At 45.9% G+C, this 25,952-nt stretch overlaps 1 protein-coding gene across 1 annotated transcript in view; it reads left to right on the forward strand.

Annotated features, from left to right (window-relative positions):
* Positions 1 to 25,937, forward strand: part of Il2ra (interleukin 2 receptor subunit alpha) — a 42,028-nt gene extending 16,091 nt beyond the window's left edge. The window contains exons 2-8 of the mRNA XM_021215974.1: positions 12,597 to 12,773; positions 15,158 to 15,268; positions 16,408 to 16,623; positions 18,036 to 18,107; positions 19,252 to 19,323; positions 20,566 to 20,632; positions 25,497 to 25,937. Coding sequence (XP_021071633.1) covers positions 12,597 to 12,773; positions 15,158 to 15,268; positions 16,408 to 16,623; positions 18,036 to 18,107; positions 19,252 to 19,323; positions 20,566 to 20,632; positions 25,497 to 25,521 — 740 coding nt within the window. The 3' untranslated portion in view covers positions 25,522 to 25,937. The remainder of the gene's footprint in view (positions 1 to 12,596; positions 12,774 to 15,157; positions 15,269 to 16,407; positions 16,624 to 18,035; positions 18,108 to 19,251; positions 19,324 to 20,565; positions 20,633 to 25,496) is intronic.
* Positions 25,938 to 25,952: the final 15 nt, after the last annotated feature.

The raw sequence follows: 25,952 nt of genomic DNA on the forward strand, positions 1-25,952 counted from the left end.
ACAAAGTTACTGCAAGGCTATATTCACACCCCTGAGCTACCCTAGCAAATCCCAGGACTCTGTGAGGTAGGAGCCACATGGATGCTATTCTTGGTATGTTTTGTAGTGCAGCAGGAGGGGGTGTTTTAGCGGGCCCATGCTGAGGCATCCCCCACCTCTGGTATCAGCCATAGGACAGGTCTAGTATAAAATGCAGTTTATTTGAGACATGGGAGTAGAGGCAGAGGAAGGAAGGGGACAGAGAAGAACAGAAAGAGAGAGGAGAGGAGGAGAGAGGCCTGCCAGGAACATGCTGAGGAAGAGAGAGAGAGAGAGAGAGAGAGAGAGAGAGAGAGAGAGAGAGAGAGAGAACAGGGAGAGAGGAGGAGAAAGGGAGGAAGAGGGGGAAGAAGGAAGAGGAATGGGAAGGAGAGAGGCCAAACAATCCTTTTTATAGCAAGTCAGGCTAGTACCTGGCTGTTGCTAGGTAACCGGCAGGCAGAGCCTAGAAGAAAGGCTAACCATTCTCACTGGCCATTCTTGTCCCTGTGCCTGCAGGAGTGAAAAATGCCCATGTTGTTGGCTAACCCTCTGTCTCAGAACCTCAGAGCAGGAGACCATGACCAAGCCAAAGCACTTAGTGCTGAGGTGCAAGTGAGGGGTCATCACTGGCTGACTCACTGCCTCCTCCAAATCCCCGACAGCTGCCCCTCCCCTGCTTATTGAGACGAGGCATGTAGCTAGGCAGAATGCTGGAGAAGGAAGCTGAGAGTTTGACCTCTTGATCTGCAGGCAGCAGAAAGATGTGTGTCACACTGGTCACGGCTTGGGCATAGGAGACCTCAAAGCCCACCTCCAAAGTGACACACTTCCTCCAGCAAGGCCACACCTCCTAATAGTTCCACTCCCTATGGGCCTTTGGGGGCCAATTACATTCAAAGTACCATAGTGCCTTGGTCAGGGTTTCTATTCCTGCACAAAACATAATGACCAAGAAGCAACTTGGGGAAGAAAGGGTTTATCCAGCTTACACTTCCATATTGCTGTTCATCACCAAAGGAAGTCAGAACTGGAACCCAAGCAGGTCAGGAACTTGGAGGCAGAAGCATGCAGAGGCCATGGAGGAGAGCTGGTTATTAGATGGTTTCTTATAGAACCCAGGACTACCAGCCCAGGGATGGCACCACCCACAATGGGCCCACCCACCCTTGATCACTGATTGAGAAAATGCCTTACAGCTGGTTCTCATGGAGGGAGGCTCCTTTCTCTGTGCTAACTCCAGCTTGTGTCAAGTTGGCACAAAAAAAAAAAAAAAAATAAAGAAACCTAAAATATTTTTAAAATATAAAAATGTAAAACATTAACAAAAAAAAAAAAAAAAAAAAAAAAAAAAAAAAGCCACTAGACACAGCTACCCTTAATATCCAGATAATTTCTCACTGGTGTGCCTCCTGTGGGCTTTGCCTCCTGTGCAACAATTCAGAAGGACCACCACGCTGACCTACTATACGGAAGGGAGTGCGGTAAAGAAACTGCTAACTTGTGTGATTCCTCCCATGGCGTGGTTAAAGTTTTTACTGCAGAGATGAGAGAAAGCAGGGAGGAAAACAAGCAGACTGACCGCGGCCAGGCCAAGGGAACAGGAGAGAATAGTAATGATCGGGAGGGACCAAGAGAGAGAGAGAGCAGAGCCTGGTAAGAGAAGGTAAGCGAATAGAGAGAAAGAGCAGGAATCGTGGAGAATGGTGGGCTATAAGGAGGCTGCGTAGATAGGGAGTGGGAACAGCCTGGGAACTGTCACAGCGGCTTTGAAACGTATAAAGTTGTGGAAATAGTTATTTACGTCATACATTAATCCCAGCACGGGTTACTTCCCACCTCAGTGGTTTATGTTCCCGAACAAAAGACATACACACAGCCTTTATATTTTAATATGCCTTAAACAGCACAGTAGCTGGGTCACTGCCAACCCTCCATGCAGTTAATCCCCGAGTTATTACTTACTAATTCTGTGTTCTATCTTGGCTGCTCTAGACCCAGTTGGGCGGCCCCCTAGGCCATGCTCTCTCAGTTTCTTCTCAGACATAGCATCTCTCCTCCCCTCCACACACTCCCACATGGTGGATCTTCTCTTTCTCCCTCCTCAGGGTCCCAAGCCTGGTAATCCTAAAATCCCCCGCTTCTGTCTGTCCTCTCCAGCTATTGGCTGTTGGCTTCTTTACTTACCAATCAGAACCAACTATATGTAACTTTACCTGTCAGTAAACAACAAAACAAAACAAAGCAAGATTGGGAAGTAATCTAAGCAGCCATTAAGATTTGTGAAGGATTTTGTAGATAATAAAGCAACGAGAGATTACTTCCGGGGGGGGGGGGGCGTGGGTGCTCATCTTCTTCCGGCCCTTTCCAGCAAGAGAGCCTCCTTGCAGTCTACTGAACACAGCAATGCATTTGTGATGATTAATCTCCTTGTCGCCTTGAGGGGGGTTAGAATCACCATGAAAGCAAATCCCAGGCATATCTGTGAGGGAGCTTTCGGATTAGGTTAGTAAGTATGAAGACCGCCCCTAAAGTGTGTGGTGTCATTTCCAGTAGCTGCATGTCCTAGTTAGCATTAAAAGGAGAAAGCTAGGGATCACTAGCGTCCACCGCTCTTTGATTCCTGATTATGGATGCGGCATGGTCAGAGGCTTCAAGCTCCTGCTGCTGGGACTTCCCACCATGATGGACTGCACCTGAGCCAAGATAAATCCTTCCTTCCCTCCTTCCTTCCTTCCTTCCTTCCTTCCTTCCTTCCTTCCTTCCTTCCTTCCTTCCCTCCTTCCTTCCTTTGGTTGCTTTTGTTGGGTATTCTGTTAGAGCAAAGAAGATGGTAGACTGTGTTTCACCACGCCTCCGCTAGGATGGCTTGTTTTGTTTGATTTGATCTGAACTCCCCGTCAAGGGTAACCTCAAGCCTGGCTATGAGGCAGGGGCCGGGATTCTCCCCAATGGACATCAATGTCAAAAGCCCAGAAGGACAAATCCATATAGCAAAAGGCAATGTCTTAGGGCGTTTGGGATGCTGTTTTCCTCATATTGCTGATTGACTGTTCAAGGAAGCGGCCACATGCTGTTTGATTGGCACTTGGATGCCTCACGTAAAGCAATAACAAAGCAAACTTTCTTGCCAAGAACTTAGCGTATGTTAGATGAAAAACTTCCCGGGTCAAAAGAGAGCAAAGAGAGGGGTCGTATTCAGCCGTACATCACAAAGCAAAAGGGGACGTTGGGTTTCGCTTCCGGTTGGTTTGTTCCGATGGTGTTACGGAGGCAGTTGATAGGGTAGAGAGAAGTGGTACAGAGAGAAATAGTGAGATGCTGTTGCCACAGAGGTGGACAGTTGCTGAGTTGTATGGGAGCCTTGAACGTCAGTGGAGAGGGAGTATGAATGCCAGAGTGTTGTTCTTGGGAGCTGAGCGGACGTGAAGAATCAGGAACATGTGGAATTGGCTCAGATGGTAACCGCCACTAAGAGAAGCAGGTCGGAAAGGGAACGGGGTGGTTTGTATGCTTATTTCTAGCTTCTTTGTTTCAAGAGCATTGGAGATTCACACTCTGTTCTCTTTGTTCTGTATTAACACAGCGAGTTTTCTATTTGAAATAATTTCACAAAGGTAAAAGGGAGTTTTGTTTTGTTTTGTTTTGTTGTTTTTGTTTTTGTTTTTTGAGGATAAACATAAAGGCAGCCATTAGACTCCTGGCTTTCAGTTCCCCCCACTATGAAAACTCGGTTTGGGTAGCCTGACCTCTTGGGACCTCAGTCTCCAGCTGTATGAAGTCAGTTGAGAATATCTTCTCTTTGTAGCTGCACAGAGGATTGGAGGTAATATACACAAAGTGGAGTTCAGAAATTAGGTCTGTTATTACTTATTTTTTTAAAAAAACCAAGTAGAGGGGCCTGGGTGCTCTGACTTCACAGATAATGATCTGAACTGAACCACAACATCAATAAACACTGCCTGGTACCCAGATGGCTTAGACAGATGAAACGTCTCCCTGAAAGTGACAGCTGTCAAACGGGGAGTGGGGGTATCCTGTCTCCTGGAGGTGACATCTCTCTGACATGGAAGGAAGATTTCTGAACCTGGGGAACTCAGGGTTTTCCTCAGGGTTTTCCACAATTCACAGAAAGGGCACAGAAAGAACAGTTTCTTCTTTATGAGTCTATCACTCTCAGAGCATTTGATCATGTTAAACAATATTCATCATGTCCTATTGAATCGTCTTTCACACACACATACATGGACACACACATGCACACACACACACACACACACACACACACACACACACTACTTTCTGTAAGGCCCAAGCATTGATTTGGGCTGGAGACAACCCTGACCTTATCCTTGGCTTTCTTATCGGACCTGATGAGGATGAGGATGGCTTTCAGGCAAAACCCAGACTGTTCATCAGGTGACTCACACCCTTGATACACTCATGAGTCCCTTATAAAGCTCAGGCAACACCTGTCCAGCAGGTATCATGCTTGGTGAGTGACTTCTAACCTCCCTTCTCACTCTGGGTGTATGGAAAAGCAGGAGGTACCAGAGAGAAGCCGCTTACTCAGCGTGGCTGCGCTACGGACAAAACATTTCCTTGAATCTCCCATGTACCAACGACTCCTTTCTCAAACTCTGTCCATTTCCTTTGGGAGCCCTCCTTTCACGTCACTCACCTAGGGCACAGGGGTCCTATAAGTTCTCATCTTAAATATCACAGATAAACCAACGCTACTGTTTCCCAGCTCATCTTTCCTCCAGCCACCGACTAGATCCCGAGTCCAAATACAAACCACTCTGAAGGCACGTTCCAAAGCACCAAGGCTCTGCTCAGTGTGCACTGGAAGACAAGAGTCGCTGGGCAGGGTGTACAGCAAGAAAGTAGGGTGCAGCAGCCAGAAGTTCCCCCTCATCCTTAACTACCTGCTGGGCGGCTGTAAACAGCATCAGCACCACTAGAGGGCTCATTGGAAACAGCCCAGTCTGTCTCTTCAGGAGGTTTGAATGCTCGCCACTGGGAGCTCTCTGGTCCTCCTCCATTAGGGGCGCTGTCTTACTGATAAAAGGGCTACTTGTCTCCTGAGTACGCTTCAACTGTCAATTGTTTAATTCAAGGGACATAGAAGAATGCAAGGCACAATTAATTCTAGTTTCAATTTGTTTCTAAAAATAAAACTGTTTAAAAAAAAAATCAAGGGGAAGCTTTTCTATCTGAGGAGTGGAGGCGAAGACAGAAAACCGTGTAAGGGGGACGGCAGTTAGGGTAAGAAGTACCGAGCCATGTCTGTGCTCCTTGATCTTGCTACTACATATAGAGGTCTCTTCCTGGGAGTAGAAGGGCGAGAAAAGCACAAATGACCTCATCCCACAGCAAGGCTCTACCCCTAAGGGTTCTATGAGCATCCCAAACAGCGCCACCTGCTGGGGACCAAGTGTTCGAACATAGGTGCCTATGGATGGACATCCACATTGAAACCACAGCAAGCACCTTACCCTACCTGCCCTGTGCTGCAGCCCACAGGGAGGAGGTTTTGTAATTGCCAGGAGTACTTCCCAGAGTATTCGTTGAAGGAGTCACAAGTTCCCAGAACGTCTTGTATTCCATTTGCTCAGGAAATTCCTGGAGACACTAGATCCCCAGATAATCACTGCATTATGGTGTTATTCCAGGGAGAGTGACTGGGGAGAGATTTGGCGAGCATGGGACTACCCCTCGTATAAGATGGGCAACATGCTCCTCCCTGGAAGTTTGGCGTTAACTTTCCCAGCGAAGGTCTCTGATCTGAACCCTTGTATTGGGTTGATTAACAACCGCTGGCTGCTTCTTTCGCCCTGTGCCTACGTGAAAGGCAAAACCATATCCAAGTACCTTGGAGTCTGAGATAGGAGTCTCCCAGGAGTCCCGTATCCCAAGAATTAAGGTGGAAAAAGGCTGGGAGGTGAATTTGGAAGAAGTGGTTTGGGGGTATTCAGGAGGTAAAAGTAGAGAGGGAAGACACCTGTCACCTGAAGTCATTTTAGACAATAAATTAGGATTCCTTTTTTGAGTTGTGTACATGGAATTCTCCTTCATAACCTCCCAGAGAACCCTGTAAACAAATTATTTTTACTCATTTTTGGCTATTGCCCTGATGTTTCTTTTATGACACCAGAGCAAGAAGAGCTAAGAATATCCCTGATTTACTCTTAAGGGATTAAAAAGAAAAAAAAAATCTCCAGAGCTGCCTTTCCCATGGGCTCTTCTGCCCTGGAGTCTTTAAATAATTTTTTTGGAACACATTTGGCAAGGCCTTTCAGGAGGAGAGAATCATAAGCAATTCTGAGAAAGGTTCTTTTAGAAATGGAAAATCTGTGATAGTACAAAGCTCTACAATTGTCTCCGTGACCCCACATGACCTCCTTGGACACTGGACTAGTCCCAGATGACTGTGGAAATTTCCATGGCAAAGCCTTGACTAGAAAAACATCACTGAACTCTGAGGAATGCTTAGGGGTGCAAGGTTATCCCAAAGAAAACTTATCTGACCCTTGCTAAAGTTATGCATGTGAAAGGTTTCTTAGCTTGTGGTTTGGTACCAGATTCCAAATATGATTAAGATGAATCCTTAACTATTTGCACTGATGAGTAGTTACTCAAGAATTGCTAAATTAATTGGTTTTGTTTCAGTGAGATTAGTTATAGAGAAGTTATTCTTAAAAGGTTTTATTTACTATTTTAATGTATTTAACGTGTGTGCCTGTGCCTGTGTGAGTGCATGCACACTTGTGTGTATAGGAGCACATGCCTGAGTATTATTAAAGTCCATAAGATATTCTGGTGTGCTCCTTGTCACTCTCTGCCTGTTCCTTTGAGGCAGAGTCTCTCCCTGAACCTGAGGCTCAGATTTTCTCAGCTAGTCTGGAAGCTAGACTATTCAAGCTCTCTTCCTGTCTGCACGTCTCCTTGGAGCTAGTGTTCCAGGCTTTTGCAGGAAGCCCCTGCCTGCTGCAGGGGCCCTGGGATCCAAAAATCTGGTCCTCATGATTGTGGACATTATTTCACTACTCTGAGACAAATACCTCAGGGTGGAATTGGTAGACAGGAGTATATTTAACAGTATCTGAAATATATTTTTTAAATTATTTTATATTTATGTTGTGCTCTTGAGTATTTCGCCCACATAAATATATATGCACCATACTCATGCCCGGTATTTACAGAGGACAGAAGACAGCATCAGGTCCCCCTGGAAATGGAGTTACAGAGAGTTTCGAACCACATTGTGAGTTCTAGAAACCAAAACTCCATCCTCTACAAGAATGCCAGCTCTTAATTCCTGAGCCATCTCTCCTGCTCCCATTTTAAATACCTTAAACCAGTGGTTCAAAACCTTCCTGATGCTGTGACCCTTTAATACAGTTCCTCATGTTATGGTGAGCCCCCACCCATAAAATTAGTTCATTGCTACTTCATAACCATAATTTTGCTACTGTTATGAATCGGTATGTAACTATTTTTGGAGCTAGAACTTTGCCAAATGGGTTACAACCCACAGGTTGAGAACTGCTGCTGTAAACAGTTTGCCCAAGTAATTTTATCTTGTGCTCTCAATACCATATAAAAGAATCCCAGCAGCTCTGATTCCCCTTCACATTTGGTAGGGATTTCTGTCTTTTTATTTTTTTTTAATCCATTTCACCCATCCTAATGGGCAAATTCATGGTGATTTTCAATTTGTGCTTTTTTTTTTCTTGAAAATGTTATTTATTATTTGTGTAAAGTGCATAAACACACAAGTGTGGAGGTCAGGGAGCAACTTTCAGGAGGGGGTTTTCTCCTCCCTCCCATGGGTTCTGTTGAGTGAACTTGGGCCATCGGGTGTGGGTATCAAGCACACCTAACCTGCCGAGCTCTCTCTCTCTCTCTCTCTCTCTCTCTCTCTCTCTCTCTCTCTCTCTCTCTCTCTCCAGTCTGTGTATTTTCTTAACAGCTTGGTGAGTGCCACTTCACTGTGTGTGTCTTTGATACGATAATCACAATATTTTCTTAGGAAACATGACTGTTCGAGTGTTTGTTCATCTATCGAGTCAGTTGCCCTTTAGTGTTGCTATGTAGGTCTTTGTGTATTCTGGAAAGAAATATCGTCATATATACATTATAAATGGTTTTCTCACAGTCTGCCATATCTCGTCCATTTTCTCACGGTCTTTGGATTTGCCGATGCTTTCGTAATTTTTTTTTCTTTTATAAAAACTTTAACCTGGAGGAGGGCCTGGGAGGGTGGATTCAGACCCTCTGAAGCTGGGGTTACAGGTGCCTGTGAGCTGCTTGGTTCAGGTGGCTGGGAAGCGAACATTGGTGCTCTGCAAAGCTTTCTCAGCCACTGAGCCATCTTTCCAGGGCTGTTTTCCTTTTATATTCAGTGCATGCTGTGTCCTAAGAAATCTTCACCTATCCACAACTTTATTTCTTTTTAGAAGTTTTACAGTTTTAATTCTATGATTGCATGTGATACACACACACACACACACACACACACACACACACACACATATATGTTCTTAATATGGAAGAGAAATAAGTTTTCTCTGTGGAAGGAAGCTCTTTCCCTTTCCACATTTACCCACATGACTCAAGAGTATTTGTCGAGAACATTGTCCTCCTTTCATGGAATTGCTTTGGTAAATGGGGGTGGGGGCAGTAATTAAGTATTCATGAGTTTCTAGAATGTATGTTCTGTCCTGTACTTGTTTTTCTCCCAGTTGCTTCCTGTCTTGATGACTAGCTTTATAGTAACAGATGCTATGAATTCTCTGACCATACACTTTATCTTACAATTATCTCAGACACTTCCAGGGAAGGTTGAAAACAATTTTCCAATTTTACTAAAATGTACATTGAACCGATGAATTGAAGGTAAACTGACGTGTCTTTAAAAAAAAAAAATCAATCCTCCAATTGATAAACATTGTATGTTTCTCTCTTCACTTTAAAAATTTTTTTCTCAGCAGAAATTTTTTTTTTTTTGCAATTTTCAAGTCTGGTCTTCTTGTAGGTTTGGGTGAATTTATTCTTGAGTATTTTATGGTTCTGATGTGCAATTGCAATTAACTTTGGATCTTATTTCATTAATTCAGTTTAAATATATGACAAGTGATTTGAGATGGCCATACCTACTTACTTACATACACCATTATGTAGAATTCTCCGTACTTTCATGGAAAGAGTCATTTTAGCTTTGTCAAAGGCCCCTTCTCACAAAACTATTTTCCGATAGTAACATAGCCCCTAACAGCTTTCCTATGCTTATCCCTGCATTTCTTTTTCTATTCTTTCACTCAATTCATTTTGGTTTTTATATTTAAGCATTTTCTTTGTTAGACACTATGCAGTTGAAACCTGCTGTTTGTTGTGGTCTGAAAGCTTCTATTTTAGAAAAAATTGTTCATTTATGTTTAATATAATCACTAGTAGTGGTTTGATCTTGACATCTGCCTTCTTGCTCTTTCTTTATGCTTCTTCATTTTGGCTAAACGGATATGTTTAATACATGTTGGAATGTTCTGTTTTATTTATTTTGTTACCTTTTTATGTGTGCTCCTGGTAGTATTTCATTATTGGATGCCTTCCCTGGAATATTTACTATGTATTCTTAATTTTCTATGTTCTATTTAGTTAGCATTGTACCATTTCAGACATGCTAGAAAAATCTAAAAAGCTAAAGGCCCGTCAACCTCAGCTTTCTTGCCCAAGTTGTCACACGTTTTACATTTAAGTAGGTGCTCAGATCTATCCTGTAGGGACCAGCATGGTGGCTCAGTGGCTAAGAATGCACACCACTGACCCATAGTCAGTGTTCTCAGGCAGTGTGCTTACAGATACACCCAGAAGTATGTTTCAAATTCTCTCTCTCTTTTTTTTTATTTTCTTTATTTTCTTTATTTACATTTCAAATGCTATCCCGAAAGTTCCCTATACCCCCCCCACCCCTGCTCCCCTACCCACCCACTCCCACTACTTGGCCCAGGCCTTCCCTTGTGCTGGGTCATATAAAGTTTGCAAGACCAAGGGGCCTCTATTCCCAGTGATGGCCAATTAGGCCATCTTCTGCTACGTATGCAGCTAGAGACACAAACTCAGGGGGTACTGGTTAGTTCATATTGTTGTTCCACCTACAGGGTTGCAGCCCCCTTCAGGTCCTTGGGTACTTTCTCTAGCTCCTCCATTGGGGACCCTGTGTTCCATCCAATAGCTGGCTGTAAGCATCCACTTCAGTGTTTGCCATGCACTGGCATAGCCTCTCAAGAGGCCGCAATATCAGGGTCCCTTCGGCAGAATCTTGCTGGCATGAGCATTACTGCCATGATACTCATCAGTCTGGTGTATAAGCAGATGCTGGTGTTGGCCTCGGCCTGCCGTCCCAGATGGAGCAGGTGGGCAGGATGGCAGTCTGATGACAAGCACCTTTGCACACTCAGACATCATGCCATGACAGCCTCCGGCTTTCCCGCCATTCCCACTCCTTGCCATCACTCCCTCCCTTACACCGGCTGCGGTAGTCCCCTCGTCACCTGATGTCTTCAAGCACAAGAACTCGTTGCAATGGAATGGTTTTCACTTACATAAGGGTCACTCTTCCCTTCAAGAGTTCAGCGTAGAGAACTGGCTGTGGTAGTGTGCACCTGTAATCACAAGGCTTGGGATTGAAAGCAGGATGGTGGGAGTTCAAGGTCACCCTCAGCTACATAACGAACTTGAGCCCAGCTGGGCCTACAGGAGAAGACTCCCTCTCAAAAAGATGACATGGGAACCTCTGTTTCTGGTGATCATACCAGGACACCTGACCTCTCAGAAGCTTTGGCCCACCTTGGCCCACCCAACCTCTCCCCTGTGTATGCTGGACACAAAGTACCTTCAGAGCAAAATTCTACTTATTTCTACTTATTCCTTCTACGGTTTGTATTTTATAATGTAGAAGAACTTGAGTGAACACTCCTATAGCATCTCTGACACAAATATTTATCTCTTCAGTTTTATACAATGGGTTTCATTGTGACATTTCCATAGATGCATATAATGTATTTTGATCATATTCACACACACACACACACACACATCATCATCATCATCATCATCATCATCATCATCATCATCATCCCACTGATCCCCTGCTTCTTCCCAACTAGTTATTCTTACCTGTCGATGTCTTTGTTTGTGGTGAACCAATGAATTTAGTTAGAGCCACTTGCAAGAATATGAGTGCAGGGTTATTTACAGGTATATAAACAATGTACCAGTGGGTATATCATCTGATTTTCCTGAGGAAAATGTCTCTCCCTCTCTCAGCAACCATCAATTGCCTATATGTTCAGTGATGGGGCCTCATGATATCCCCCTACCCAGCAACAGTTAACCATCTGCAAATCATCAGGTAGGTATGGAAATCTCTTTGTTAGGGTTTTACTGCTGTGAACAGACACCATGACCAAGGCAAGTCTTATAAAGGACAACATTTAATTGGGGCTGGCTTACGGGTTCAGAGGTTCCATCCAATATCATCAAGTTAGGAACATGGCCGTATCTAGGCAGGCATGGTGCAGGAGGAGCTGAGAGTTCTACATCTTTATCTGAAGGCTGCTAGCAGAATACTGACCTCCAGGCAGCTAGGATGAGGATCTTAAGCCCACACCCACAGTGACACACCTATCTCAATGAGGCCACACCTCCTAGTAGTGCCACTCCTTGGGCTAAGCATATACAATCCATCACAAACTCCATGAGCCCTTCCTCTCTGTATGATAAGATGTTGACAAGCACAATATTGTGCAGCTTCTAGGAGTTCAAAAAATGCAACACCCAAGTCATTCCCAGAAAACAGTGGTCTACAGCAACCTCCCCTCCCCCCCGCTTCGTTTACTCCCCCCTCTCTGCAATGTTCCCAAGCCTTGGAGGGAGCAGTCTAGATGTCACACTTAGGGGCTGAGCATTCAACAGCTCCTTCCTCCTCTCCGCACATGGATCATTTGTACATCTGTGCAGTTGCTAGTGGAAGCATCTCTGATACAAAGATGTCTAAGGAACTGTCTTAGTTAGGGTCACTATTGCTGCTACGAAACGCCAAGGCCAAAAGCAGCCTCGGGACGGCTTACACCTCTACTTCGTAACGGAAAGAAATCAGGGCAGGAGCTCAAACAGGGCAGAACCCTGAAGACAGGAGCTGACCCAGAGTCCATGAGGAGCGCTGCTGCTGACTGGCTTGCTCCTCAGGGATTGCTCAGCCTGCTTTCATATAGCTCCCAGACCACCAGCCCAGGGTGGCCCCACCCACAATGGGCAGGGCCTATCAATCACCAGTTAAGAAAACACACTACTGGACTACATTTTATGAAGGCATTTTTCTCAGTTGGGGTTCCCATGTCTCAAATGACTATCCTGTGTCCAGCTGACATAAAACCCAGCCAGGACAGGAATCACAGTGTGAGCCTCTGAGGAGGTGGAGTATGTACCAACCCTTTAAATCGAGAGAAGAAGCACATGAGCAAGCTACTGCACAGCAAACTCATGTCTCACCAACATTCCCCTTGCCTTTGCAGAGCTGTGTCTCTATGACCCACCCGAGGTCCCCAATGCCACATTCAAAGCCCTCTCCTACAAGAATGGCACCATCCTAAACTGTGAATGCAAGAGAGGTTTCCGAAGACTAAAGGAACTGGTCTATATGCTTTGCTTAGGAAACTCCTGGAGCAGCAGCTGCCAGTGCACCAGCAACTGTAAGTGTGTCCCTTTTGTAACCTGGATGGGAAAGGGACTAGTAATAAAAGGTGACAGATCCAGTTCCCATCAACTTGGATCAACAGATAAAAAATGGTGGACAAATCGATGAATAAGAGATTTTAAAGGCTTCTGTAATATCCATTCACCTAACGTTATTTAATGACGTCGACTTGGTCTAAGAGCAAGGCTAGCTAAGTTCTTGATTAAACCTGAGTCAATCTGATAGATGCATGGCTTTGCTGTTGGCTTTTCCTCTTCATTGGGTTCAGACTCCTCCTTCACATAGCCTGTATCTGGACCCCATTCTGGGGTATGCATGTATTTTTTTCATTGCATATATCCATTATATATAGCACTGTGTTACATAAAAATATTATCATGCAGGTATACACTGTAGAATGAGCACTTCCTGCCCCCATCTGAAACCCCCACTCTCTTCTCTATTCCCCCTCCCCTCCGTTACTAACTTTTGAATTCCTTAGACAGTTTTCTTGTACTTTCGGGCTATATAGACATACTTATGTTTAGTTACATATAGAAAGTCTAGGAACCTCAAATGAAAGAAAGCATATTTCTCTTTCTGAAGCTGGCTTAATTTGCTTAATATTGTTATCTCCAAGCGCATTCATTTTCATCTTTATGGCTGAAGAAAATCCCATCCTAACTGAGCTGAGGGTAGTGGCACGTGTCTTTAAACTCTGCACTCAGCAGTCAGAGGCAGGTGGATCTCTGTGAGTTTGAAGCCAGCCTGGTCTATAGAGTGAGCTCCAGGCCAATCAGGACCAAATAGTAGGATCCTGACTCTCACGCGCGCTCGCGCGTGTGCGTGTGTGCGTGTGTGTGTGTGTGTGCATGTGTGTGTGTGCATGTTTATTTATATATACATATATTAAAGAAAAAATCCATATATTCCACATTTGCTTTAACCATTCCTCTGCTATTAGACACCTAGGTGGTTCCCATAACTGATCTATATTGTACCAGTCACCTTTATTTTTTGACCATGAGGATGGAGTGGGTCAGTGAGCCAACCCATGGGTGGAGGGCAGAGTTTAAAGATGACTTCTCTATTGAAGTGCCTGGCTTCCTCATTTTCCAACCACCTGTCTTCATCCAAAGCTGGATTTCTACTGTCCCCTCACTGAGGTGCTTGCCTGTAACCTCTCTGCCAGTTCTTCACAAGGGCAGGAGTTTTCTGACCATTGCCTTAAGAGCACATTTCTCCAACTTGAACTGCTTTGAGCCAGGAGAGGGGAGTGGAGGAGTTAAATAAACGTTGTGGAGTTAGAGTACTCCTGCCTGCCATGTGCCACACTGCTGGCACTAGTGACAAGGAACAAAGCCACTTATGTTTGATCCACATACACACAAGGATTTTCTAGGAGAGAACCTTGCATTTCTTCTAGGAACGTGTTGTATCCAATGCCAATATGCGTATGAGTATGGAGAGGTTGGTGTTAGGCTAGGTGTGCTGGCCTCATCCAAGATGCCTACTGAGCCCTGCCTGGCTGGGGTGCCTGGGCACAGATGACATGCTGCTCAGGGGAGGGAGAAGGAAAGGCAGAATGGTGGTTCACAGTCCATGTTTCCTCTGAAGGGCAAACGGCAGTCTGGGATGGATGCCATGTTTCCCAGCCTCCTGTGTATACCTGGGTGCCACAGGTAGATCACTGTGAGTCAGGAATGGAGTCCCCCAGTCCACACTTCCCCTTAGGGTGCCCCTGCACCAGGCAGAAAGGGGAAGGCAGAGCCCAAGACGCGTGAAACCGGGTTTGATTCAGAGTGCCAGGACTATGGAGTGGCTGGAAGAGAGAAGGCCTTCTTTAGGAAGATTCGGGTGTGGCTCTTTAAGACCAGGGAGATGATCTTTGCCTGTTCATACTGGTTTATTTGATGGTGGGTGTGAATTTATTCAGGGTGAATCTGGGATTAAATCCCTTTTGCCAGAAGGAATACCCAGGAAGAGCAGCTCTTTGGCTGATGGCTAAGGAATACTTAGATACCTCATTAGCAAGGAGAAGAATTCCAGGTGTTTATGCTATGTGACCCAGTGACCATTGTTCTCGGTGGAGTGTCATGGTTACATATTACAGAGCGGGTAGATGCAAGCAGGGAATGGCTTCACTCCTGCCATTCTCAATTCTGAGATTCTCAGGGTTTAAGCTCATTCAAGCTTGCCATTTCTCACGCCTGTCCCATAACAAGGTCCCTCCCACATGCCTTACACAAGAGAGGTCTTTTGTTTATCTTTGCACACCCAGCACAGATACGTCGTCCCTGAGTACCAGAGAAATGTCCCAGGATGAATGACCACACAGATGGCTCTTTCTATTCTGGACATTTGGAAACTTATTTGCCTCATTTCTCCCATATCCTCTAGCCCATGACAAATCAAGAGAGACAGTTACACCGCAACCTGAACACCAGACAGAGCAACAAACCAGAGATGTGCAGAAATCAACAGAGTCTATGCACCAAGAGAACCTTACGGGTAAGACCTGCATCTCAACAGCCATCCTGGAGCGGGCTCCTGGGAACTGAGAGATTAGTCCTGTTCTCAACAGGCCGGTGCCAACCATTCTCCTCCTCTCAGAATTCCATGCAGAGGACAGCATTGACAGCATTAATTGCTGGCAGGCTCGCTGCTTAGCGTTTCAAGCCACTCTTTCTGACAGTAACATAGGCTATGGCTTGGGAGCATAAGAATTCAACTCCTACAGACTCAATTCAACCCAAAACCACAACTCAAAACCACGCGCTGGGAATATCTGCAATCTAGGCACTGCCCACAGAGGAAAAACATTGAATAGACCAGGCCCCTGCCCTTACCAATTGCTCCTCTTTTCTCTTAAGCACAAACCAATGAACTTTGAGCAAAACCATTAATAACAATTTGCCTTTTACAGCACAGAGTTGTAAAATGATAACCCCAGACACTTATTCACTACTTAATGAGGTGTGAATGAGTGGGCTCTGTGTCTACCCACACTTTCCCAGATAGAATGATAATACTTAAATTAAGCCACAATGTCAAGAAGAAAGAGAGGCTACTAGTGTTAGACCTGAGGTTTTCAGGGATCGGTGAGCCTTAAGAAGACCCTAATAGTCTTATGATAAAGTTATAACCTTACCAAGAACGTTATTACATCATGTATAATCCATTTGAGCCACAGCTGAGTGAATCAGGGAACAGGAAGAAGTTCCTTGATTACCAAAACAACTAAGACACGGCGCCTTGAAACAGCTCAGCTACAGTCACATCACAGAGGGAAAGCAAGACCTCTAGTCCCTCTTTCTTCTGAGAGCAAGGGAAGAGGGCGTGAGCTACAGAAGCATCCTGACATCTGTGGGGTTGTTTATTTTTTTTCTGAGTCTTAAGGAGCCCCTCTCTGGGAGGGAATATTCCAACTCAGGAAATAGCTGCACATCCCTGGGTCCATGCCTTCCTTCAATGTCTACATTGCTGACAGCTGGATTCTATAACACTTGTAGGTTCGGTGAAAGCAAAACAAGGAAATAAGAGCCGATGTCCAGTTTTACCCTCCAGAGTTGCTCTGGGTGCAAGAAGTAACCCAGAGGTACTCTCGGTGCCTTCCCAAACTTGCCTTCAGAATTCTCTTCCTCGTCCAGGTCACTGCAGGGAGCCCCCTCCTTGGGAACACGAAGATTCCAAGAGAATCTATCATTTCGTGGAAGGACAGAGAGTTCACTACGAGTGTATTCCAGGATACAAGGCTCTACAGAGAGGTCCTGCTTTCAGCATCTGCAAGATGAAGTGTGAGAAGACGGGGTGGACTCAGCCCCGGCTCACTTGTGTAGATGAAAGAGAATACCATCAATTTCTGGGTAAGTTGTTCCTTCTTTGTGTCTTTCCCATTCTTTCCTCATCTGGACCAAGGTGAGACTCCACACTGCCATGGGAGCTGGGAAAGCCACTTGACCTTCTGGGTCTCACCTTTTAAAACACAGAACACTTGAAAGGCTGAGGTTCCCTTAACTCTACGCAAAGGCAGGGGAATGAGGATCTCTCCAGTGCTCCGAACCTTACAGGATGCTGTCTAGAGGATAGAGCGCTATCCAGTGTCTATCCAAGCCTGAGCTTCCACAGCTTCTGCCCATCACCAAGATATTGTTCACAAGGGAAAGTTCAGCATCACACCCACCTCTCTTCTTTGAACCTGTATGTCATTTGTACTGAATTCCATTGTCATTATAAAGTCTGTGGGAAGTGGTTTGCTTTAGGATGTGTCTTCGCGTGCCCAGTCCTGCTCACATGCAACCTGCCTGTGCTGAGATCCTCAGCCATCATTATTTGAAACCTTACTACTTCCATAAGCAAAAGGTGCTCATATTCTATCACGAGTTTCCCTGGTTTCTTTGGCTACCGCCATCTGTCACATCTCATGACTTCCTCTGTGGCCCCCTGGGGATGCAGTTTGCTTCTCATAACTTGCCTCCGGAGAGTCACCCCATGGCCAGGGCATGCCAAGACTTCCTGGCAAGACCCTGGGTTTCTGAGTTAGGGTTACGATAACTGTGATAAAACACCTTGATCAAAAGCAACTTGGGGAGGAGAGGGTTTATTTGGCTTGCTTCTCCACATCATTATTTATGATGGAAGGAAGACAGGAAACAGGGTAGGAACCTGGAGGCAGGAATTGATATCAGGGCCATGAAGGGTTGCTGCTTATTGGCTTGCTCCTCATGGTTTGTTCAGCCTTGCTTTCTTATAGAACCCAGGACCACCAGTCCAGAGGTGTCCCCACCAACAATGGGCTGAGCCTTCCCACATTATTAAGGCTTGCCTATAGCTCAATGTTATGGTTGCATTCTCAATTAAAGTTCCTTCTTCTTCAATGACTGATCACAAAGGAACTGTCAAAGCTCCACTCATCTCCATTTGGTGGTGGTGGTTCTGTGTGTGTGTGTGTGTGTGTGTGTGTGTGTGTGTGTTACCCATTTCCAAGTCAGGGGTGGAATCCAGAGCTGAGTACAAAGCCTGGAGAGAAAGATTTATCCACAGTTCCATAGATAGCCACTGTCAAGGTTAGAATTCCCCTTTACGTTCTTTTCTATGGCCCTTAACTGCTTTTAGTGCTCCAGTGTGAACCTGTGTCCCAGAGACATGCCCCAAAATAGCTCCTGATGTCTTAGCAGGTGTATCTAGGGCCAGGAGCCCCAGACGGTGGGTGGAGGAAGGCATTAGATCCCATATCACCATCTTCGATTCCAGCTAAATTGCTTTCTTTCTTCTGCAGCGAGTGAAGAATTTCAAGGAAGCAGAAATTCTTTTCCTGAGAGTGACACTTCCTGTCCCATCACCACCACAGGTATGGAGAAAACATCCACGAACAGACAGACATTTGACCATCAAGCAAGGCTCTGCAAGCCCCTCAAGCAAGAATATGGCCATAGCAGCATAACCAACCCAAGGCAGTCTGGGAAGACGTCTCAGTTGGTAAAGTGCTTGTCGTGCAAAGCACGAGGACCTGAGTTTGATCCCCAGAAATCACACTCAATTCTTTAAAAAGCTATGGAAGGAGCCGGGCGTGGTGGCGCACGCCTTTAATCCCAGTACTCGGGAGGCAGAGGCAGGCGGATTTCTGAGTTCGAGGCCAGCCTGGTCTACAGAGTGAGTTCCAGGACAGCCAGGGCTACACAGAGAAACCCTGTCTCTAAAAACCTAAAAAAAAAAAAAAAGCTATGGAGGTAGTGATTACCTATAATCCTAGCACGGAGGGGGCTGAGGCATGGTGGTCTCTGCAGCTTGCTGGCCATCAGCTAGTGTAGCTGAACCAGCTTCAGGTTCTGTAAGACATCTCAAAAAAAATAAGATAACCAAGAAAGACATCTGATGTTGACCTCTGGCCTCCATAGGCACACACACATGATTGTGTACACCCTCTCCACACACACAAACAACAATCTTAGGAAGGACCACAGGACAGAGGTTGAGGTCTACACACACACACACACACACACTGCTCACCTGGCCCTCATTTTCCCTTCCCTCAACCTGAGCTGTAGCCGCCGGCGGCCGCGGGTTCCTGGGTTCCTGAAAAGGAAGCTGGGGCCGGACGGGAAAGGCAAGCCGAGAGAAATAAGGAGCCAAAGCTAAGTTCTCTGATCAAGGCTCAATCTTTAATTGTAGGGTCTTTAATTTAAAGGGGGGGGGAGACCCATCCCCCACTTTGCCAGGATCTCCTCAGGAAAACAAGCTCAGCTTCTCAGCAGGTAGTGGCTTCTTGCAGGAAGCTGCAGATGTGGCACACAATAGACTTTACCTAAGTTGGAAGACTCCACCCTAGGTGGGCTAGCCGACTGTGGCAGAAACAGAGCTGATTCAGCTCACTCAAGGCTGGGGGGGAAGGGCCCACTGAGTGGCTAACCTTACTGTGAAGCCCCTCCTCTCCCAGCCTCATGCAGTCCTGTGCTGGCTATAAAATAAGAATCCCTCATCTCTCTTTTCCACAGACTTCCCACAACCCACAGAAACAACTGCAACTACAGAGACATTTGTGCTCACAATGGAGTATCAGGTAGCAGGTGAGCCAGCTCATGTCATTTACTGACAAATGGTGCAGCATGCAAAGACGTGGGTAGTTTGACTGGTTGAAATGACCCCTTCTTTCACTAATGGTTGTAAGAGTAAAGGATGACTTTAATTGCTTTCGTTGCTCAAAAATCCCCCCATGGATCGGCTGTAGTACGTTGGGAGTTGTGTCAGCTCCCTTTTGTGTCGTTGTGACCAGAAGCCTGACAAAGCAAACCGAAGGAAAGGGAGGTTTGTTCTCACTCCCAGTGCTGGGATCCAGCCCCGCGCTATGGGCAGCCCACGGCAGCAAGAGACTGAGCAGCTGGTCACGGTGCATCTCTGGTCAAGAAACAGAGAAAAGCTAGTCACTGTGGTGTAAGCCTTCGATCCCAGCACTTGGAAGGCAGAGGCCAGCCTGGCCCGCATAGTGAATTCCAGGGCAGCCAGGACAACATAGTGAGACCTTGTTTCAAAATAAATAAATAAATAATAAATAAATAAATAAATAAAAAGAATTTTTAAAAAGAGAAAGATAAATGCTTATTCCCAGCTTACTCTCCTTTTTATGGAACCCATGGAACGGGGCCCCACATTTAGAGCAGGTCTCCCTACCTCTATTTAACCTAATCTGGATAACTCGAAAGCCTGTCAATCGACACGAGCCAAGAGCATCATCAGAGTTAATCCTTAAATCACCCAAAAAACAGTTTCTCCCTCATACATTTTCAGGAACCATGCCTCCCAAGCTTCAGTGAGGGACAAAGCAAGGACCCAGGGAGAGGGTATTCCTGGTAGGAGGCAAAAGCAGGCCTCAGAGCTCTACCTCCCTGAACCACCGGATCAATGGCAGGTTCTGGAGGCTTCACAGGCCAGCATTTGGGAAGTGTGAGCACTTCCAGGCGATATCCGTGTGTTTAGGATTTCTTGTTTCAACACTTCCTTTATGAAGGATGCTGCTAATGAGGACTATCCTCTGGGCCTCCCTCAGGTTGATCTGTACTGTCCAGAGGACAAGTACCAGCCTCTTTCTATGGCTGTTCCTTCCATGTCCCCTCTGCTCTTTGAAGGCTCCTTGATCCTTCTAAGAAACACCCAGGGAGAGGAGGAAAGAAAGAAGAAACTGCAGGCCCCAGCTGTTCAGGAGGTCCTTGCTCACCTACAGAATTTTCTCGCCTGATCTATGGATCCAACCCCCGATCCACGCATCCCCAAAGCATGGCCCCGACCTGAACTCCCTCTCTCTCCCTTGACAGTGGCTGGCTGCCTCTTCCTGCTCATCAGCATACTCCTCCTGAGCGGGCTCACCTGGCAGCACAGATGGTAAGTCCAACACTGGAAGGACCTCGCACCCCAGTGTCTGGTCCCAGGCCTGGCAGCGTGAACATTTGCCTAGAGTTTGACCCCAGCCGGCAGACTGGGAAGATGGCTCCCACGCAAGCATGCGATGTATGTGCAATCCCTAAAAGCTTTGTTTAAAAAAAAAAAAAAAATTGAATGTGATGACATTGGCCTATCATTGTATTTCCAGAGCTGAGGAGACAGGCAGAGGTGGATCCCTCATACTCTCTGGCCAGCCAACCTAGAGAAACTGGTGAACTCCGGGTTGATCAGGAGACCCTATTTCAAAATCAATGTGAAGAGTATACAATATCCTAGGTTGACCTCTAGACTCCATGTACATTTACTCCCTGACACACGTACTCTCTTACTGAATGTACTGAGTGGGTCACATTAGCAAACGTCATCCCCACTCTCAGAGGTCTGTGCTGTTTAGAGGTTAGGAAAACCTAGACTTCCCAATTGTGCAGATAGCAAGAGTTTGAATCCTACTTAGAGATCTTTAACCTTGCCATCCATCCACCAGGGCTTTACCAAGGTCGCTGGAACAAACCATGCCACCCCACCCTCCCTCCAACTCTGCTGATCATCCACTAGAAACCAGCGTGGGTAGCAAGGGATGGAGAGAGGAGACGGGGACCATGGCTAGACCAGGCTTGATGGTATGAATGACGGTTGCTAGATACTCACAAGGCTTTAAAAAGTAGTTCTTAGCATTTAGCACTAAATACAATGAAAAGCTCCCCAATAGCAAGAGTAGGGGGAGGCTCTGTATCCTGTGTCTGTGTGTCTGACGGTGTCTGTGTGTCTCCCTGTCTGGGAGTTCCCTTGGCTTTTAGGCCCTAAATATCTTGGTCAGTGATATCTACCATGGCTCATATAATGTCTTCTTACGGATAAATAAATTTTCAAGCCATGATTAAGTAAAGAGTTTTGTGTGAAACAGAATCCAGAAATCAGAAATCTGGGCAAATATACAAATCGCATGTGGATACACATGCGTGCATGTGCGCGCGCGCACACACACACTGGGGGTTGGGGGAGGACTGTGTATCATGGTACATTCCTTTGATCTCAGCACACAAGAGCTGGAGACAGGAAGATCATGAGTTTGAGTTTGAAAGCAGTCGGGCTGCATAGAAATTCGGGTGCCAGCCTCAGCTACATAGTGAGACCTGTCTCAAAATAAATGAATAAATAAGATGCCAAGGGATGTAGTTCATTTGGTAGAGTGAGCGCTGAGCATGCTCACCAAGGCCAGACTTGATCTCAGCACCATAAGAAACCAGGAAGAGCGCATATGCCTCTAACCCCAGCATTCAGGACGTAGAAGCAGGGAAATCCAAAATTCAAGGTCACCCTGGGCTATGCGAGATCTTATATAAAAAAACTAAACACATTATTTTTTTTAAAGATCTATATATTTATTTTATGTATGTGAGTACACTATAGCTGTCTTCAGACGCACCAGAAGAGGGAGTTGGATCCCGTTACAGTTGGTTGTGAGCCACCATGTGGTTGCTGGGAATTGAACTCAGGACCTCTGGAAGAGCAGTCAGTGCTCCTAACCACTGAGCTATCTCTCTCCAGCCCCAACATAAAGAAAGAGTTAAGGGTGTAAAACCATCTTGAGAAAAGCCAAATACATCCTCATTAGGGTGGACTGTGTGAGATGTTCTGTCTGTCCTCATTTTGTTTCCTGTGGGTGAGATAAAATACCCCGACTGAAGCAACTTAAGAGAGAAGGGGCTGATCTGGCTTACAGGCCCAGAATCCAGTCCACCCTTGTGTGGCAGCTAAGGTGGCCAGAACCTGAAGCCATTACTCACATCACACCCTCCATCAAAAGTAGGGAGCTCAGGCAAAGGTCTTGCTTAAGACACTGAGAGGCTCCAAGGATGGGTATGGGGTCTGCAGGACAGACTACCCATGCAGCTGAGTACCAAGAAGACCAAGGCACCAGTGTGAGGGAGCAGCGTACTACTGTGGGATTGAAGCCTCTGCCTGTGTGCCTACAAGGGCAGAGATATGCTAACAGGTGTCCTTGGGAGCTGGAGAATAAATGCTTATGTCACCCCCCCCCCAAAAAAAAAACAAACCAGGGAGCAATGAATTAGCATGCACACTTAATCCAGCTCGCTTTGTTTCTATACAGTCTAGGACCCAAACCCATTTAGACTGAGTCTCCCCACAATAATCGCAGTAATAAAAACCATCCCCTGCAGGCATGCTCACAGACAACCTAATCTAGTAATCCCCCACTGAGATTCCCTTCTGGTAACTTTAGGTGGTGTTAGATTGGCAATTAAAACTAAGTCGCCACAGTGCCTGGCGTCAAGGGTGTGCCCTTCCTGCCAGAGCAGGTTCTGGCCAGCCCTGATACTTTTACATCTTTAATAACATAGCCATAGGGTATGTGGGTGAGAATCCAGTTTCTTCCATCCTTATGTTGCTCATCAGGCCTTTTCCTCATTCTCCTCAAGTGGAGCAAGAAGCAGAGGTCATTGAGGGTAACCCACGTGAAGGTACCCCGATAGTCGCTGCGCTAGGAATTACTCATGGCCCTGACAGTCTACCCGGTTCCTTAAGGTGTTCTTTTAGAGTTCTGGGAGATGAAACGTGGTGTAATATGCCTGACAGTTCAGGCCCCTCCGTCCTTGTGAGACCTTCCTGAGCAGGGCGAGCATCTACCTGGCATGGCCTTTTCGATTGGTATGTGAAGACACCAGACTCAGAGCCAGAGGGCTCTTCAGGAGCAATGATAGCTTAGAGTTTACAATGGGAAGTAAGGAGCTGTCTAGGACTGTGTGAGTTCTCCCCAGACCTCCCAGTATCAGGGCCATTAGGGAGACTGAAATAGAATCTCAATATGACCCCTTTGGTCGAAGAATTTGTCCAACAAAACAAAACAAAACATAACAAACACTTATAAAAAGTTTACTTTCTAGAAGCTAATTTCATCTAATGCTGCCCTCTTGTGGCCAATTGGAAATCTTACCTCTGAGTTCTGAAAATTTCAGTATTTGCCACTTTACCAGGAGCTAGGAGGGCACTGGCTGGTTCACATTAGTTACATTTTTCAGGAATTTCATGTTTTGTTTTAAATGTTCGCCCTGGAAATTGAATCCAAGGCCTTAAGCATGCTAGACACGTGTTCTATTCAGCTATGATCCAGCCCTTTGAACTGTTTTGTTAATACTTTTCCTCTCTCTCTGTTTCTTAATTGATTTTGGGGTGGGATGGGGCACGAGCATGCATCTGGAAGTCAGAGGACAAGTTTTGAGAGTTGGTTTTCTCCTTCAGTCACCAGGATTGGTGCCAAACTCCCTTACCCCCTGAGACATCTTTCCCCCTGTCAGATTGTTAGGTTTTGTGTGTTTGACTTGGTTCAGAGCAGTGGTTCTCAACCTTCCTAATGCTGTGACCCTTTAATACAGTTCCCTATGTTTAACGGATACTCCAACCCAGAAGTTATTAGTCCACAGGACCAAATGAGGAAAAGTCCACAACTGTCAAGTGTCGGAAATTGCACCGCAGGCCACAGACATGCACAGCCCAGCCCTGCTCGTGGGAACTAGTAGCCTGGGAGAGGGGAAAAAAACCTTGAAATATTTTTGTGATGCTGAGGATATAGGTCAATAGTAGAATGTTTTCTCAGCTCTGAGTTCAATCCTCAGTATAGAAGAAATAAAAGAAAGGGAGATATGGAGGGAAGGAGATATGGAGGGAAGGAGGGAGGGAGAGAAGAAGAAAGGGAGGGAGGAAGGAAGGGAGGGAGGGAGGGACATTTGTCGAAAGTCTAAGATGGGGATATGTAAGCAGAAATGACATTTAATCTACATGGGAATCAAAAAACAGCTGACTGAGCTGATGTCATCTGAAGTGTCAGATAAACGAGGCAGGAAACAGCTCCTGGAAGAGGAAGCTGGGGCACCTATGGAATTGTGAAACTGTGTGGTGATGTCTGAGAGAGGGTTGGGTTACAGGACATAAAATGAATGGGGACCATGACCACAATGATACCACACTGCCCAGACAGACAGAAATACTGTTATGGAAGATGAGGCCGCACTGAGGAGCTGGGACAAGATGCTGATGGTGGTAGCACCTCAGATCACCTCACCCAGGAGAGAAACAGTAATCCTGGCCTGCTGGGTGATCTGCATGCCATGTAGAGGTCAGGTTTACCGTGGGCAATGTGTTGACAATATGATGGCATGGTGGTGGAATAAATCCACATAGAAGTTGGTGACTGTGCTTCTGTGGGTCTGTGGATCTAACTGAATGGAGGAAACAAACCAAGGGGTACAGAAAAGAATTGAGCAAATTAGTATGATTGGTAAGCAGGATAAAAACGGGGAGTATGGAAGAGGGATGAGTCAGAGAGGGGCCCTGGGTTTCTCAGACAGGAAGCCTCTGAAGACACTAGATCCTACCGTGAAATGTAAATTGGGGGTCTCAAGCAATGTACCCCTTAGAAGTTAGGCACAAGCACAGCCCAGTAGGACATCTTGCTCAAACCCACTCAGCTCTATAGCCAGCCTAGAGTTAGCTGTATTGTGAGATGACCGTTTGTTTGTTTGTTTCTCAAAACCCTGGGTTGAATTACCAGTGCACAGAGCAGAGACTGAGTGGACAGCCAGTGTCGGGCCCCTGGGTGGCTGCAGAAGTTTGAGGCTGCTTTTCATCAGGTGGGAGGGTAACAAGATTCTGAGGTAGAATTCAAAGTCAGACTCTCAGCTAGGGCTCAAGGGGACTGTCCAGTTGAAATGGGTTTGGGTGGGGACTGTGTTTTTCTCAGTATACCATGGCATGCATGGTTGTGACGGGGTTAATCTTCTTCCAGGAGGAAGGGCAGAAGAACCATCTAGCAAGCTAGAAAAGTCAGAGCCCAAGGCAAGCGGACGGGAATCACAAAGCTCAAGTCAAATCTGAGACGCCAAACATTCACTCGACGGCCGTTTCCTTCTGATCCCTGGGTTTCTAGCATGTTCTGGAGTCACAGGACATAACAGCACATCAGGAAACAGCAACTCCATCACTAAACTGGACTTCGCCATTGAAGAATAGGATCTAACCACTTCAATATAGCAGTTCTAAAGCTTTAATGGGAGAGAGAGCCCAACAATGCTCTGTGTGTTTTGTGTTTGTGTATATATGTTGATGGGAGCTGAGGTGGTGTGGTCACTTTTCATGTAACATATAGTATAGAAAAGTAGCTTTAGGTTGATTTCATTGTTACAACCCAGTTTGGAAAGCCCAAGTAAAACCCTGCACTAATGTAAATATTCCCTCCTCCTCC

Source organism: Mus pahari, chromosome 16, assembly GCF_900095145.1.
Source record: "Mus pahari chromosome 16, PAHARI_EIJ_v1.1, whole genome shotgun sequence".
In the NCBI taxonomy this organism is placed as follows: domain Eukaryota; kingdom Metazoa; phylum Chordata; class Mammalia; order Rodentia; family Muridae; genus Mus; species Mus pahari.